The sequence below is a fragment of the Malus domestica genome, chromosome 16 (genome assembly GCF_042453785.1).
Source record: "Malus domestica chromosome 16, GDT2T_hap1".
Lineage (NCBI taxonomy): Eukaryota > Viridiplantae > Streptophyta > Magnoliopsida > Rosales > Rosaceae > Malus > Malus domestica.
Window position 1 is genome coordinate 2,530,592 of NC_091676.1, and position 15,423 is coordinate 2,546,014.

The 15,423-nt window shown below is 37.8% G+C and overlaps 4 protein-coding genes across 6 annotated transcripts; all 4 read right to left on the reverse strand.

The window, feature by feature from the left end:
* Nucleotides 1-762: 762 nt before the first annotated feature.
* On the reverse strand, nucleotides 763-1,170 carry LOC139192754 (uncharacterized). Its single transcript, XM_070815421.1, has one exon. It carries the CDS (start codon nucleotides 1,168-1,170, stop codon nucleotides 763-765), a length of 408 nt encoding a protein of 135 aa, XP_070671522.1.
* Nucleotides 1,171-3,972: 2,802 nt separating this feature from the next.
* On the reverse strand, nucleotides 3,973-4,431 carry LOC139192755 (uncharacterized). The gene has a single exon (XM_070815422.1). The coding sequence runs from the start codon at nucleotides 4,429-4,431 to the stop codon at nucleotides 3,973-3,975; it is 459 nt and encodes a 152-aa protein (XP_070671523.1).
* Nucleotides 4,432-7,372: 2,941 nt separating this feature from the next.
* On the reverse strand, nucleotides 7,373-10,435 carry LOC103402654 (lipid phosphate phosphatase 2-like). Its single transcript, XM_008341403.4, has 8 exons — nucleotides 10,303-10,435; nucleotides 9,255-9,476; nucleotides 9,037-9,124; nucleotides 8,817-8,926; nucleotides 8,638-8,731; nucleotides 8,255-8,443; nucleotides 8,101-8,160; nucleotides 7,373-7,895 (listed from the first exon to the last, which is right to left on the reverse strand). Exons 2-8 carry the CDS (start codon nucleotides 9,468-9,470, stop codon nucleotides 7,669-7,671), a joined length of 984 nt encoding a protein of 327 aa, XP_008339625.1. The 5' UTR covers nucleotides 9,471-9,476; nucleotides 10,303-10,435; the 3' UTR covers nucleotides 7,373-7,668.
* Nucleotides 10,436-11,337: 902 nt separating this feature from the next.
* Nucleotides 11,338-15,119, reverse strand: LOC103402655 (lipid phosphate phosphatase 2). Of its 3 annotated transcripts, none has more exons than XM_008341405.4 (10): nucleotides 14,638-15,119; nucleotides 14,418-14,471; nucleotides 13,629-13,850; nucleotides 13,417-13,504; nucleotides 13,199-13,308; nucleotides 13,001-13,091; nucleotides 12,699-12,887; nucleotides 12,548-12,607; nucleotides 12,176-12,416; nucleotides 11,338-11,995 (listed from the first exon to the last, which is right to left on the reverse strand). In XM_008341405.4, exons 2-9 carry the CDS (start codon nucleotides 14,466-14,468, stop codon nucleotides 12,202-12,204), a joined length of 1,026 nt encoding a protein of 341 aa, XP_008339627.1. In that variant the 5' UTR covers nucleotides 14,469-14,471; nucleotides 14,638-15,119; the 3' UTR covers nucleotides 11,338-11,995; nucleotides 12,176-12,201. The 3 variants fall into 3 exon arrangements, with proteins under 3 accessions (XP_008339627.1, XP_008339629.1, XP_028951863.1); XM_008341407.4 differs by lacking the exon at nucleotides 11,338-11,995 and adding an exon at nucleotides 13,989-14,062 and having other exon boundaries at nucleotides 12,033-12,416; nucleotides 14,638-14,802; XM_029096030.2 differs by lacking the exon at nucleotides 11,338-11,995 and having other exon boundaries at nucleotides 12,033-12,416.
* Between the last annotated feature and the right edge of the window lie 304 nt (nucleotides 15,120-15,423).

Sequence of the window (15,423 nt, forward strand, 5' to 3'; positions counted from 1 at the left end):
CAACAACAGTTGTAAGCTTTCAAATTAACCATGTTTCATCAGATGATTATCCCTTGACTACATAAAATTAGCTATATATATATATATATATATATATATATAATCTTCTCACTATCGGTATCTAATTTCACAGTGGTCCTGTTTCCGATCAAGGCCATCAACCGCATGCAGTTGACTTAACTTGTGCTAAAAGAAAATAAGAAATGAATCTATCGTATGTGATTTGACTAATGTTAAAAGGTTAAATGTTTGCTTGAGATTGCTTTTAAAATGGTTAGAAGAGGTTTTTAATAACCCAAAACATTTTTTACTACGTCTGTCAAAAATTACATAAGCACTTATGAGTGGTAAAAATATATTTTCAAGAAGCATTTTAATTTTTCATCAAAGTCGCTACATGTTTATAATAAACGCACTGCATTCAATGCTCTATCAATTCTCCAATGAACCCAAATTTCATTGCTTCATACACACACACACACTCTCGTGGTTTGACTTTCCATCCTCCTCTTTTGTGTTCAGAGATAAAATTTTAAAGTACAGAAATTGAAGCGGAGATGGTTAATTAAGTTATAAGAGATTACATACACATACAAAGAAAAATTAATTGAATAAATAATTGAGTTCTTGAGAAGCTGCCATGAATACAAAATTCATACAATTACAAACTTTTTGAGTAACAAATATAACTAATCAAACACTGGTCACACTGAAGATGAAACTAAATACGAAGAAGTTGCTTGGGCTTCAACTTATCAAGATTCAATAGGCAGCTAGTTGGCGAGAAGCTGCCAACCTCTTGTAAATCTCCCAAACCAATCTGCTGTCAACTAACTCGTCACCACAAGAAGCCACTGAAATCTGGTCTTGGGGTTTTGCGATCTTCTTCGCGGCAATCCTTCCCACACCGCCGGCCTTGCCCGCCATCCGAATCATCATGTCAACGTAACCGTTATGCAACTTAGCCAAAAGCTTTATAGGGGAAACAAACTTCAGCAGCCTCAGCTTAGTTTTGAGCTTCCAACTACGTCTAGGACTCCCCTTAGCTCCACCGCCACCGAGCTTCGCCACCCTCATCTTCTTCTTGGTGTCAGCATTCAGCCTCTGATACCTTCTCCTCCTCCAGTACCTCTTCAAGTTGTCGTAGTAAGTGGTCGAAACAATCTCCATTTTAATTGATTTCTAGTAGTACTAATGTGTCTGCACTCAGTTTCTTAAGTTGTGTGTGTAGAAATGACTTGAGAGAGGTGTGTCAAGAGAGGAAGTCAGATGGGGTTTATATAGAGGAGGAGAAGAATTTCGGTGCCAAGTCAAGGTGGCAGGCTAGGTCTTATGGTTGAGCGCGGGATATATCAAACAATTATGTGAATATATTCAGTTTTGTAAAATGAACTTGATCAATATGTCTGACTGGGCAAGGGCTAATCCTTTTTTGTTTGAATAATGAATCGACATAATATTATATTCGAATTTGATTACTAATTCAGTCCCTGTTACATATGATTGCTGTCATCCATTACAAAAACAAACAAAACAAAAGGGTATAAAATCAACATCAACAAATTCACACCACATTCCGATGGAAACGGCATCAATATTATATAAAACAATAATATTCTCTTCTCAAATAATTTTATATAAGCAAAAAACAAGATTTGGCACATAGAAAAAGACTTGGTAGCTGAAAGGCCAAATATATTCCAGTTAGAAGCTCATGATCAACCCGCAAAAAGAGAGATTTTTTAGTGTGATTGGAATATGGAGTGATACACTACGTGTTACTAAATAAATTGCGGGTATGTGTATTAAAATGTTAATAATTTAAAAATTAAAATTTATCACCACTTACATAAAAACAAGTGATGTATCCCCCGTGTTCCCTTCCCAATGAAAAATTTCTCCCGCATAAGAAGTGCGGCTCGACTTTCTCGTTATCCATATTAATTATTAAATAATTCCGATATCCTTGTGCTCCTATTGAATGATTCGTGAAGTATATATAATTGATTTGTGCAATTTGGTAGTATTTAGACTAAATTTGTAAATCATGTGATGTGTCATCAATAAAAAATAAGCACGTTAATCAACATTTAAGTAATAATTCAATCATTAACAACCACGTCATATGATTTATAAAATTTGGTCTAAATAATTGATCTCTCTAGCATTACCTTTTCAAATCATTTAACCATTATCAGTATAGGTTATTTACAATAAAACCATAACATTTTAGCCCTTGATTACATAAATAGCTATTTAACCCTAGCTTTCCTAAAAACTCTCAGGAGGTGTTTGTTGTACCGAACTGTCTCGGACTGGACTAGCTTCAGGAACTAAGCTGGACTGGCTTAGACTAGACTAAGCTGGACTAGCTTAATGTAGTGTTTGGTGCAGTGTCGGACTAAGAAGCAGACTAATTAATAAATTATAATATTATATATATATCTATCAATATTTTATGTATCTATTAATATTTTATCTATTTTATTTTTAATTTATTTTTTTCTTTTTGGATTCTCTTCCTTTTTTCTGGAAACATCCACCATTTTTCCACCATTCTCCCTCGTTTTCTCCGGCACACCGTCTCCCTCTCATCCCTCTTTTTTCTCCCCTTTTTCTCCCTGTTTTCTTCTTCAACGGAGGAAGCTGTGCATTTTGCACCTAATTTGGATCAAAGACCAACAAGTCTTTCTTCTTGTTCCTCTAACTAGAGATAGCTCTCTTTTTCACAAAAATCCCAAATCAAGGTAATAGATTTCTGGGTTTCTAGAGAAGAGCATTGTGGATTTCTGGAGGTCTTTCGTTTTTTGCCTACAAATTTCTGGAGAAGTGCACAGCAACCCAAGGTAATAGATTTCTAGGTTTATTGCAGATTTTGATATTTTATATATTTGGGATTTATAAGGTTTAATCTTCGAATTGAAGTGTTGTGTATGGTGTGGATTAAGCTTATTCGAAGCTTAACTGAATGAATTCATCTCTGAAGCAAACAGGGGGTTGGGTTCGCGGGACGGAATGGGCAGAGCCATTTCAGATTTGGTGACTAGAGAAGAGGGCGGAAGGCATGATTTGGTAACTGGGTTCGCGGGAAGAAGGAGATCCGGGATGTATGCTTGCAGACGACGTGGGCGCTAGAGACGAGATTAGCAATCCGCCAGTTTTTGGGGGGACCAGCTAAGAACAGCTAGTGAAGCTTTTAGTCGGTGCGAGTCCGACTTAATCTCATTAAAGGCAGTCTTTGTTTGCGCCATACACGGGCTAGGACTCCTACCTAAGGCAGTCCAGTCCAGTGAGACTTAAAGAGGCCAAACAAACGTGCCCTCAAGTGACTAATTATAAAGACTAGGACTGCAATATTTTCTACCAAATAGTATAACTGAGTTCTAAAATTTATGGAAAATGTGGTTTGACTCACAAGGCGTACATAGTTTGAGAAGTTAAGGGCTCGTTTGAAAGTGTTTTTAAAATGACTGAAAACGTTTTTAGAGCAAATGTTTATGGGTTACAAAAGTGCTTCCTGCGTACAAGAAGCACATAACTGGTGTTTAAAGCACTACAAGTATGCACTTGCATTTTTACAAAAGATTGTTTCTAATAACATCTCCACAAAAAGCACTTTCATCCATTTAAAAAACAGTTTCAAACGAGCTCTAAGTTTCATTGCTTAGGCCGCCTCGGGAGTACAACGTTTTTTCAAAGATGGCTTGCAGACTTTGTATACACACTCATTTTTAGTTTCATGCACTTCCCTTGCGTGTTGTAAAAAAATTCAGTTACCAAGTGTAGGTGGATGAAATATGTATGAGTGTTAAATTAAACGCACATACGTACCAAAAATTCAACCAATTTATATTGAGTTTCTTTAAAGGCTCCCAGAGTACAAAAACTTTACAATTTCTGCAGACGTCCAAACTTTTGATTAACATTTAACAAATAGAATTATCAAAATGGTAACACTAATTAAAAACGAAACTACATATCCATCAAGTTGAAGAAGTTGCTTTGACTTTCAACTATCAATCCATGATCAGCCAATTGGCGAGAAGCTGCCAATCTCTTGTAAATCTCCAAAACCAATCTGCTGTCAACTAACTGATCACCACAGGTAGCCACTGAAACCTGATCTTGGGGTTTTGCAATCTTCTTCGCGGAAATCCTCCCAACGCCGCCGGCCTTTCCCGCCATCCGAATCATCAGGTCCACGTAACCGTTATGCAACTTTGTCAAAAGCTTCATTGGTGAAACAAATTTCATCAGCCTCAGCTTGGTCTTGAGCTTCCAACTCCGTTTAGGACTAGTGCTCCCTTTAGCTCCTCCGCCGAGCCTTGTGACCCTCATCTTCTTTCTGGGCTCACCATTCAGCTTTTGGTACCTTCTTCTCCTCCAGCACCTCTTCAAGTTGTCGTAGTACGTAGTCGGAACAATCTCCATTTCAATAAAAAAAAAGTAGGAATATATAGCTCGCACTCGCAGTCGTGTTTGCCTCAAATCTCAGCCGTAGCCCCTGAAACAGACGAACAAGTTGAGAACTGATGGTTTTTGAGGTTTTGAGGTTTCAGAGAGTTGTTTGAAGAGAGGAAGTGAAGAGGGGTTTATATATAGAGAGATTAGAGAGGCGAGGAGGGGAAGAATTGGGTGGCAAGTCAAAACATGAGGGCTTGGTCGTACTAGGGTTTCTCCAGGAAATGAGGGCTTTGTAGGGCAGTGTGCTTGGTCAATATTGTCTGTCTGCGTGTGTGTGGCCACTTACCAGGCAAATGCTAATCTTATGCAATTGAATAATTAATTAGGTTTGATTAAGTTAAATATGCTTTTAATATTTTGGGTCAAAATATGCTTTTAATTGATGAATCGGTTACTAAATCCAATGCGTGGCATTCTTCAAAAAAAAAAAAAAAAATCCAATGCGTGGCATATTTATATATTATATGGTTAATTCGTCGAATATTCTCATGCTTGAATTGGTTAACAAGTCCAATCGGTATTGATCCATGGTCCAATCTCTAATTAATGCTCTAACTCTGACTTAAACAGAACTCTTCCGTACATACCAACTAAGGGTGCTTGCTTTGAAGTTAAGTGATCAATATTAAATGGTTCAATATAAAATTAGATATTTAAATGGTTTATTTTTCATTTTTCATTTTTTCAATGCCCATTTTCCCTTTTCAATTTCTGAAGAAAATATGGGTATTGATTTGACTATAATACATATGAGTACAAAATATTCTTGCATTTGGAGCCTTTGATATAATTCTAAGGGTTGGATCTAACGGCTCTAAATGACGAATGTAATACATCAGTGTATTATAAAAAAATTAAAATAATGATACGATTAAATGTAAATGAAAGCTTTATTTTTCATTTTCTGGCAATGAGCACTTAAAATTCTGATCGTTGATCCCGTTTGATTATTCAATTTAATGGTTAAAAATAAAATAAAAATGTGCGCCGATAGGTAAAATTGCCTAAAAATTACTTGTCCAAATTAAAATGTGAAGGGTATTTCTCAATTCCACATCTTATTAGAAGATACGCTCACTAAACCAGTATTGGGCCTACTGAAGAAGAAAAAAAGTGGCTGGCCCATTGATTAGAAAAATCAGCAATGCGCCAACACCATGCGTCTGGACGCGAACACATGCTTATAATATAAGGAAAACTAATGAAAAGTGAATGGAAATTTGAGTTTTAACAATAAGGATAAAATAAATAGTACCATGATTGACTTTTTAGTGTAAAAATGTAGTTTTTCGTTAAAGTTTAGAGTGTAGAATGAGATTTTTGGAATACTAATAACAATTATATATATATATATATATATATATTAAAGAGAGACAATTAGTTATTTAAAAAAAAATAACTAGTGACAAGCCATGGTTATTTACTTTTTTTTTTTTTTCAAATCCAGCGGTATGAAAAGGACAAAGCATATAGTTTATGACGTGAAATGTGAACGTGAATATTGGCATCTGGTTGGCAGGGAGTGTTGATCAAGAAAATCCTGCGGCTTGACTTTGGCTGCTTCTCGAATCTCATGTATTTCAAAAAAGGCATATAACATGTCACATCACTATTCTCTTCTGTTTTTCAAACTAATTCGTTCCTCACACTCCAACCGGATGACAAAGAAAAACTGGGTAGATGTGTCTGCTCACGTCATTTGTAGAACATCTTTCACCTTAACATCCAATAATAGCCAATGTTGGTACCACATATATTCGGCTTCAGACTTTGACACATTAGGCCTCAACATTTGAGCCTCATTACCCAGCCCATAATTATGTAAAAGGAGGATCCCCTTATTCTATAAAAGGGGACTCCTCCCCCCTCACAAATGAGACTCTAGGATACCCCAAAACATACAAGTCTCAGACAACTCAGAGACAACACTTTCTTCCTCAGGGGGACTCCCCTTGAGCTTGTAATCCATACATACAGTTATAGAGAAATACAATCAACATCAGTGTGGACGTAGCCCAAACATTGGGGTGAACCACGATACATCTTTATGTTCTTGGGCGTTTGCACGATTCACGGTCGGATTTACGTTGTACCAAGACCTTCCGGTTTTGTGCATCAACATTTGGCGCCGTATGTGGAAATCGACATGAAAAACTATGTCGGTTCTCTTTCATTTTTTCATCTCACCACCGTGAAAACTTCACGACCTCCACCGTGAATCTGCAGAGAAATCAGAAATCCCAAGCATACCCCAACCCGGTCCCGAATTCCCAATTGGCAAAGGACTCCCACATAGAGAGGGAGAGGGGGTCAATTCTTTTGTACGCCCACCAAACCCACACCCTCCCCCCTTCTCTCTCAAAACCCAAATTAGAACCCAAAAATCCAAATCAATCGCCCAGCATTACTTCCTTCGGCTGCTCCAATCCCAATACCACACTTCTCCAATCTTTTCTCTTCTCAAATTTTAAGGATTTTTTGAAGCGCAGCCGCCTCGCAACGAGCATCGCCTCCAGCCGAGCAAACGCCTCGCCGCGAGCATAGCCTGTAGCCGAACAGCCTCGCAACGAGCATCGCCTCTAGCCGAGCAATCTCGTAACGTGTGATACCTATGGCCGAGTATTGCTTTATGTTGAGCATTGCCTTGGGTTGAGTACTGGTTCAAGACATTTAGTCACTTCGACCCATACATGAATTTGATTTGAAGTCTCTAGCCAAAAGACTCTCTTGACTGAAGACTTGGGGGACTACTGTTGGTACCACACATATTGGGCCTCAGACTTTGACACATTGGGCCTCATTACCCAGCCCATAATTATGTAAAAGGAGGACCCCTTATTCTATAAAAGGGGACTCCTCCCCTCACAAATTAGACTCTGTGAACCCAACAGAGGACAATACCCTCACAAACACAACAACACTTTGTAATCCATACATACAGTTACAGAGGAATACAATCAACATCAGTGTGGACGTAGCCCAAACATTGGGGTGAACCACGATACATCTGTGTGTTCTTGGGCGTTTGCATGATTCACGGTCGGATTTACGTTGTTCCAAGACCTTCCGGTTTTGTGCATCAACAACCAATGTAATACGAACAACGCAAAATTCATCTGGATTATAAACAACGATTACCGTCTACCAAATTCACACGGCATGGATCCTAGAATATGAACATCTGCTCATTAACACTATCCTACTCTACAAACAGCCTATACTCGGGTGCCTTCTCCCATTTTCGTGTCCGTGTAGCATGGAGTTCGTGTCTCCGCTATTGCCTCGCGATAATTCAGCGCCATTGTGAGGTTGGACGTATATACTCGTCAGCTCTGCTGGCTGCACACTAAGACTATTGGCATTGTTAGACGAGGATTCATCGCGATTTTGAGATTCTGCCAGCATCTGAAAGTATGCATGAGGTCCCCAACCTGCCCATCCAACCAAATAAACAGAAAGAATCTCGTGAACAATGAGTCCGCCAGGCTACTAATATGCACACGAGTTCAAATAACGAACTCTAGAAATCACAGTTTTTCATTGCAAGATAAAATGTTCATGGGACTTGACAGAACTAGAAAGCCTTTGCAAGGAAGACAGAGTTATATATACAGAAGATAAGGAAGATAAAATTACCATCTGCGTCGTATGGAGGTGGAAAGAATTGCAGGTAACAAAATGAAGCAATGGTGATTCCTGCACAAAGAACATACAAGTAAAATGGAAAACCCGACAAACTCATTGTTTTCCCACAAAATCATGCCGGTGATGCCAGAGGCAGACAAGGTACCTATAAGGCTGCCAGCACAAACATCTTGCCAATGATGCCAATAGTCATCAACTCGAGAAACTCCCACCAGTGCTGCAATAAGTAGTGGTAGAAAGACAATACAAAGCTTATCAACATGTCCTCTACGATCAAACGCCCGTACTTTCCCCGATAAGTACCATGCAAGGAAACCAAGACCTGCAAAGGACCCTGCATGTTGACAACGGCACTGTCTTTTGAGCTACACAGTACAATGTCAAACATACATATGCACTAAAGAAAATAGTTGGGTAACACGAAGACAGAATATGCAGATAACCTATAGGAAACAGATAGGCAGCATGCAGCCCTAAACTTTAATCGTCTTTCATGTATACAGTTTCTCGAAGTATCAAAATGCTTACATGAAGTATGCCCGCTTGGGAAGCTTTTATGTCCTTCCTTAATGACACTCTTGCTTCCAGTACACATGACATCCTTTGTGGTAGGATCAAATACCTGGACGTGGACAGTGGATCAATCGTGTATCATATGCATGTGTAAGTGAGGAGGATCAAAACTAAACAACGAAAAGAAGGCCCACCCCTTTTCCATCGGGGAAACAACGCCAAAAGAAGTCCGGACGAGGTCGACCAACACCATCTTTGATTGCATCAGTTAAAATGGCGGTTATGAAGACAGAGAATAGAAGGCCTAAATGAGCATAGATAGACAATGCAAGCGTTAACAAAATACAACAACACGCAAACAACATTACGCAATGCAAAAATCACAAAAACGAAAAAGAAAGAGATGATAGTTACCCAAAATGGCCTGGTGCAGATCATAGACATCCTTTCGGATGAAGTAGTACACAAGAATGACAGCAAGCGGCAACAGTACCGCAATTATCTGTTACCAGAAGTACAAAATAAGATTCTTCTTCTCCTTACAGTGTCATCACAAAAGCGAGACCAATGCAAAATTCAAACTTATCCAAATTTTCCCAGCATGACATTGTTTTCGCAAAAACAAAACCTACCGGGACACTCCAGAAGGGAACTGTATTGACTTTCAAAGGGTACTTGAGGTCTGTCATCATGTCCTCCCCAACAAAGCGGTGAAACGGCTCTATCAGGTTCAAACCAAGATCAATTCCGGCCAGAACCAACAGAATCAGCCAATCATGCATATGAACCTTTGCCACCTGGACTCCATGGGACCTTACAGTGTGGCAACCCAACTGAATTTCTGGCATTTTTCACTAAATGGAAAATGAAAAACACTGTAATTATCAAGTAATCACATCTTAGGGGTGTATTCAATTGGAATTTTGAAGGATTTTAATTCTTTTAATGTATCTAAGGGTATTCAATTGGGATTTTGAAGGATTTTAATTCTTTTAATGAATCTAAGGGTATTCAATCAGGATTTTAAGTGATTTTCTGAAATTCAAGGTATATTCAATTATAATTTTAAGATAGTTTTTTAAAATCCTCAGAAATCTAGGTGTATTCAATTAGAATTTTAAAGAAGTTTATAACATCCTAGGTATATTCAATTAGAAATTTATTTTAAAAAATTTGAGAAAGTTGAGGAATTAGAGGGAATTGGAGAGATTTCGTAATGTATTTTAAGTATCCACAAATATCACATCTCTCCATGAGATTTCGAAGGAATTGAATCAAAATTTTATATAAAATATCTACAAATTAATTAAACTCCATAAAAATCTATGAATTTATAAATCCAATCTCACTGGCATTTCAAATTAAGAAATGAATTTAAACAATAAAATTAAATTCAACATTTCGGCTTGATTGACATTAGAGTTTTTCCAAATTTTCTTTCTTCGGAAACAAAAGCGACTACGTGAAGTTCTAGTTTCTTTTACTTTCCTAAATTTTCTATGCAACAAAACACAAAACATAACTAAAAAAAAAAGCCAGAAAATTTGAAGAAACAAACCATAGTAAGCTGGATACACAGAGTAAAAATTAAAAACGAAATGAACAATTTGAAACAAGAACATTACAATGTGCATAAAAACTTATAAAAACTAACAGAGAGAGCAAGAGAGTGAGAAGTACATGCAAATTCCGTACGACAGGAGCAGTCTCCGAGCGAGTAATAGTAGGGGGCGGGGTTCCGGCTTCGAGCTCAAGGCGGCGAAGGGAGCAGCAGGGTGAGTGGTTTTTGGGGAAGAAGAGCGGAAACCAGAAAACTGAAAAAGGAAAAGCGTGGAGTGAAAGAAAGTACAACGGAGTTTACAAAAAACTTTTTGAATTTTGGATTTTAAATATTAACCAAAAGCAGTGAGAAATCGCGGCTTTTTGCCGAGGGCTGATTGCTGGCCGTGGACGTCGAGGACAGGCAAGCATAATTTGATCAAAACTAATCACGATTAATAGTAAATTACTTAGGTTTATCCGAAATGAAATGATTAACAACATGCTTAGGCGTCATTTTAGCTTCATAACGTACAAATGAATATATCTAGGCTTGAACTTGCGATTTTTTTTTTACCTTTTACACACTCCTTTCAATTTCAACCGTAACATCAAATAAATTGAAGAAAATTAAATGATAGAAATTAACAAAGGTAAAGAAAATAGATGCAATTTGTAAAATATTGGCTAACAAATTTCTATTAATTAAAAAACTTATTAAAGTAAACTTTTTTTAAAATTTTGCTTGAACCTTATAACTCGAGCAATTAAAAACATCAATATTTGACTCAGTGTTCTCTTAAATTAAAAAAAATAAAAATTGCAACTTAAGTAATTAAAAATATTTATTACTGGGCTCGAGATCACGTATTCAAATCCCACATCTCTTGGAGCTTTGTTGCAGGCAAATGGGATTCGATTCAAAATTCCAAAAGGGAATGTCTTTATAAAGAGAAGCTCTTTTGGTGCTTAACATTCCATGCACCAACTACAAAACTGGTGATTCTCTCTCCGTGTTCTTTACTTGTTCTACGGGCAAGCCTTTTCCACTTTTTTATCTTTTCAAAAAATTTCACCGTTAAAGGAAACAGAGTAGGTGGCACCACACCATTTGTGGAGGAGTTTTAACTTTTAAGATAATCAAGATTAACTTAATTATATTAGAAGATAAGCTAGTATAGCAAGATTAGTTATTCCAATAATTTAATCCAACCAGGGCGTGCCAAAGTCAAAGCTCTTAAGGATTAAGCTTTTTAGTCAAAATGATCCATGAGATTTGACAACTCCTTACTTTGATCTCACATATTTGAATATCAATAGAAGTAGTGCCTAAGTTTGTCCATCATCAATCATTTTGGTCATTCCATGAAAAATCTCCATTAAATAAGGCTAAAATGACAAAAATACCTTCAATTTTTGCCAAATCATTTGGCCAATTGTTTATTAAATTGAGGGTATTTTTGTCATTTTGGTCCTTACTTAATATAATTTTTCATGAAATGATCAAAATGATTGATGATGGTCAAACTAAGGGACCACTTCTATTGATTTCAAATCTCAGGGACCAAAGTGATGAGTTATGCATATGTCAATGACCATTTTGGCTAAAAAGTCTGAGGATTATTTGGTGAAGTATGATGATAGAGTCTACAGAAAACCAAAAATACACACATTCATCTTGAGGCATACCTAAAATCTACCTCAAATAGTCAGGTACTCGGTATCGTAGAGTCTACGGATTACTTCCCAGATACCGTATTATTCTCTATGTTCCGTATTTTTACTTACGTGACGGTATCTAAATCTTTACTTTAGCCTTTAGTCACACCTTGATCTGGAAAAAATGAAAAGTTAGATCAAAGGAAGAAATGTTAGGCCAACTGCAGATTTAGACTTCTTCATAAATTCATCATTAGCAAACTAAACTCTGTATATGGTACTAAAAACTAATAACCTGTCTACGCAAGGTGTCTTAAACCGGTATCTACATAAGCATAAGCAGTACGTGGAGTACCTAAACAAAGCCCGCCATGTACAACACTACTTTTCGCCCGATTCCATTTCATGCAAACTAATGCTTGTGTATCGGTTGTGAGACATTGCTGCAAGTGCATCGCCAATTTGTATGTGTTGTTCGTTCACATTCTGAGCCCCGATCACCTGCACACTCAGTGCATTGTTCATAGGATTGACACCCGGATTTGAATGGCTACGTGTTTCCTCCAATGCAGAGAAATACGCATAAGGACCCCATCCTGAATTCATCAAGAAATAGTTAGCGAACTGAAACGCAAAAACAACAAACATACAGAACAAACGTAATCTAGCCACAGGTATTTTGTGGAAGTATACAGGAAAAATAAGGAACAGATGAAGAAGATGCGACCTTGATCGGTATAAGGGGAAGGGAAGAATTGCCGGTAACAAAATGAAGCCACAACAAGTCCTGCAAAATATGAACCGCGTATAAAGCTCTCACATTCTTACATTAGAGCGTTAACTAAAGAAAAGAGATGGGGAATGGGAATGAACATGACCTAAGAGGCCTCCAGCAAACACATCTTGCCAATGGTGCCAATAGTCATCTACTCTTGAAATGCCAACGAGAGATGCAGCAAGTAGAGGAAGCAAGACAATACATAGTTTCGCCACGTGCCCTTGGCGATCAAATGCTTTAATCTTCCCGCACAAGTACAACGAGAGAAATCCCAAACCTGCAAAGGACCCTGTAGAACAATGGCAAGCTGTATCAGTTGTATGGACATACATGCTGAAATTCGAGAAAGTAAACGGGTCTGGTAGACTTAAACTGCGTATAACAGCAGGAAGCATTTCTTACATGAAGCGTGACCGCTTGGAAAACTCTTATGTCCTTCCTTTATGTCACCGCTCTTACCATGGCACATTACACCCCCAAAAGTATCATAAACCTACACAAAGCAAAAAGATATATAAGTATCAGATTTTACACGATACAGAGCAAATTTCCATATCACATTACAACAAACTTTCCATCAGGATATTAATGGAAGCATACATCTTTTCCATCAGGAAAGCAACGCCAAAAGAAGTCTGGTCGAGGCCGGCCAACCGCATTTTTAATCGCATCCGTGATAACACCAGTAATCAGCACGGCGAACAAGAGGCCTGCTCTTGCAGATAGATATATAACCAAATTAATCCACAGAACAAAATAAACAAATAAAAGGTTCCGAGTTTGATAAAACTAATCAAACAGCAAAAGAAATATATTACCTAGAATGCTGTGGTGCAGATCATAGACATCTTTCCGACGCATATAGAAAAAGAGGAAAATCGCAATAGGCAACAAAACCGAGTACATCTAAAGACATCGACAGAAGAATCAATCCCGTTAACCTTAGTACTGCTATCAAATCCATACAATCCAACCAAATGAACATTGATAAAAAATGGAATTGGACTAAAAGAAGAAGCGAAAAACGTACAGGGACAGCCCACAGAGGCACCGTGCTCTCTTTCATGGGATATCTAAGGTCTTCCATCATATCCTTCCCCACGAAACGGTGGAACGGATGAATGATGAACAAAATGAGATCTATCACTCCAAGGAGCACCAGTATAAGCCAATCGTGCATGTGCTTCTTTGCAAGTGCAGCTCCATGGGATTTAATCGTGTACCTTCCCAGTTCCGTCTCCGAAGTTCTTCCCTGCTCGAACAAATACACTAAATCACTTCCCAACAGAAATACATTGGCCAAGATAATATTTGATTTCATTTGAAATTTTATTAAAAGATGTCTCCAAATCTATATCAACGAACGGACAAAAAGAACCCAAAAGTTTACCGCTTTATGTGTCACAGTTTGAAGCTACTACAAATTAATCTTCCAAAACACAAAAAACTTGATACCAATTTAACCTGAGACATTGAACTTCAATCATTCTTAAACAATAAATCATACTTTAATAAAGTAAAAATCTGCTAAAAGAGGCATGTGACTGATAACAGCGTAAATTCGAAAGAGAAATGTTAAGGGTTCTCTCTCAAAAGTGGAACTCTCAGACTCTCTGTCGCCTCACATTTTAATGTCAATTACCGTCCCAACATTATAAAAAGTTGTGCCAAAAACATGATATGACAGAGAGTCTATAGAGATTCCAACTTTTTGACAGAGTCCTCTTAGCATTTCTCAATTCGAAATGGAAGTTACAGTCACTATTCCAATTTCCAATACGATAAACAGTACATTCAAAAGCTAGATTAATTTACCAACCTGAAAGATACCCCGGAAATTAAAAAGCGATCCCAGATTCCTCCACGCCATAACCTACAGAACCCAGAAATCCACAGGTAAAGTTGTCAAAGTGAACAAACACAACAGAAAGAGGAGGATATAAAAACTCACAAACAGCAAAGAAACAAAGAAAAAGCAGACGAGTGGTGAATTGAATTCAAAGCAAGGACGCTTCAGCAACTTGGTCTGCCTCCAATACCTTAATAAAAGAAGACTTCAAATATTTTTCCAGGAAAACGCGAGCACTTCCCAGGAAAATTTGAGTACGGAAAATTTCTTCTTCTGGCGGCGGACGGTTAAGATTTCTCGGAACACCAACGTTAACAATAATGTAGGATATAGTAGAAGAAGGGTTGCTGTGAACTCTGGAAAAAGAAAATTGTGTGAATATTAAGGAGGCTGATGAGATAACGACCGTTTTAAATTTTTTGGCAGTTTTCTGTTTGGAGGGGTCAAGACTTTGAAGCGATCTCGCAGAAGCCGTCCGATTTGTTGACCTTTACCGTCGTACAAGGATCATCCGTTTGCTGACGTATGCGGCCGTGCGGCACGTTGGAATATTATTGTTTTGAATTCTACGAGCCTACGGCGTCGTTTTATCGTGGATGACAGCTCTGCTTGTAACATGGGGCTTTGATGAAGGATGGATAACCGGCGCAGTGGGTGGTTGGTACGGACGGTTACCTTCAGTTGGCGGGGCTTTTGTTCCATTCACCTCACAACTATACATAAGGGACTTGTCGTTTTATGATTGTTTTTGTTTTTGTTGAGCTTGTGGTTCGCACTTTATGTTGAGTAATGAGTTTCTTAACTTCAACATTTGCCGACACCTTTGAATTTAGTGTTGTGTTGGCAAGTTGGAAACGTTACGGAAGCGATGTTTGAACTCATACATTGTTAGATCGAAATATTAATATAGAATTTTTCTTATAAATCTTGAATGGTTTATAAGTAATGGGTGTTTTTAGTATTGTTTTGGCTACTT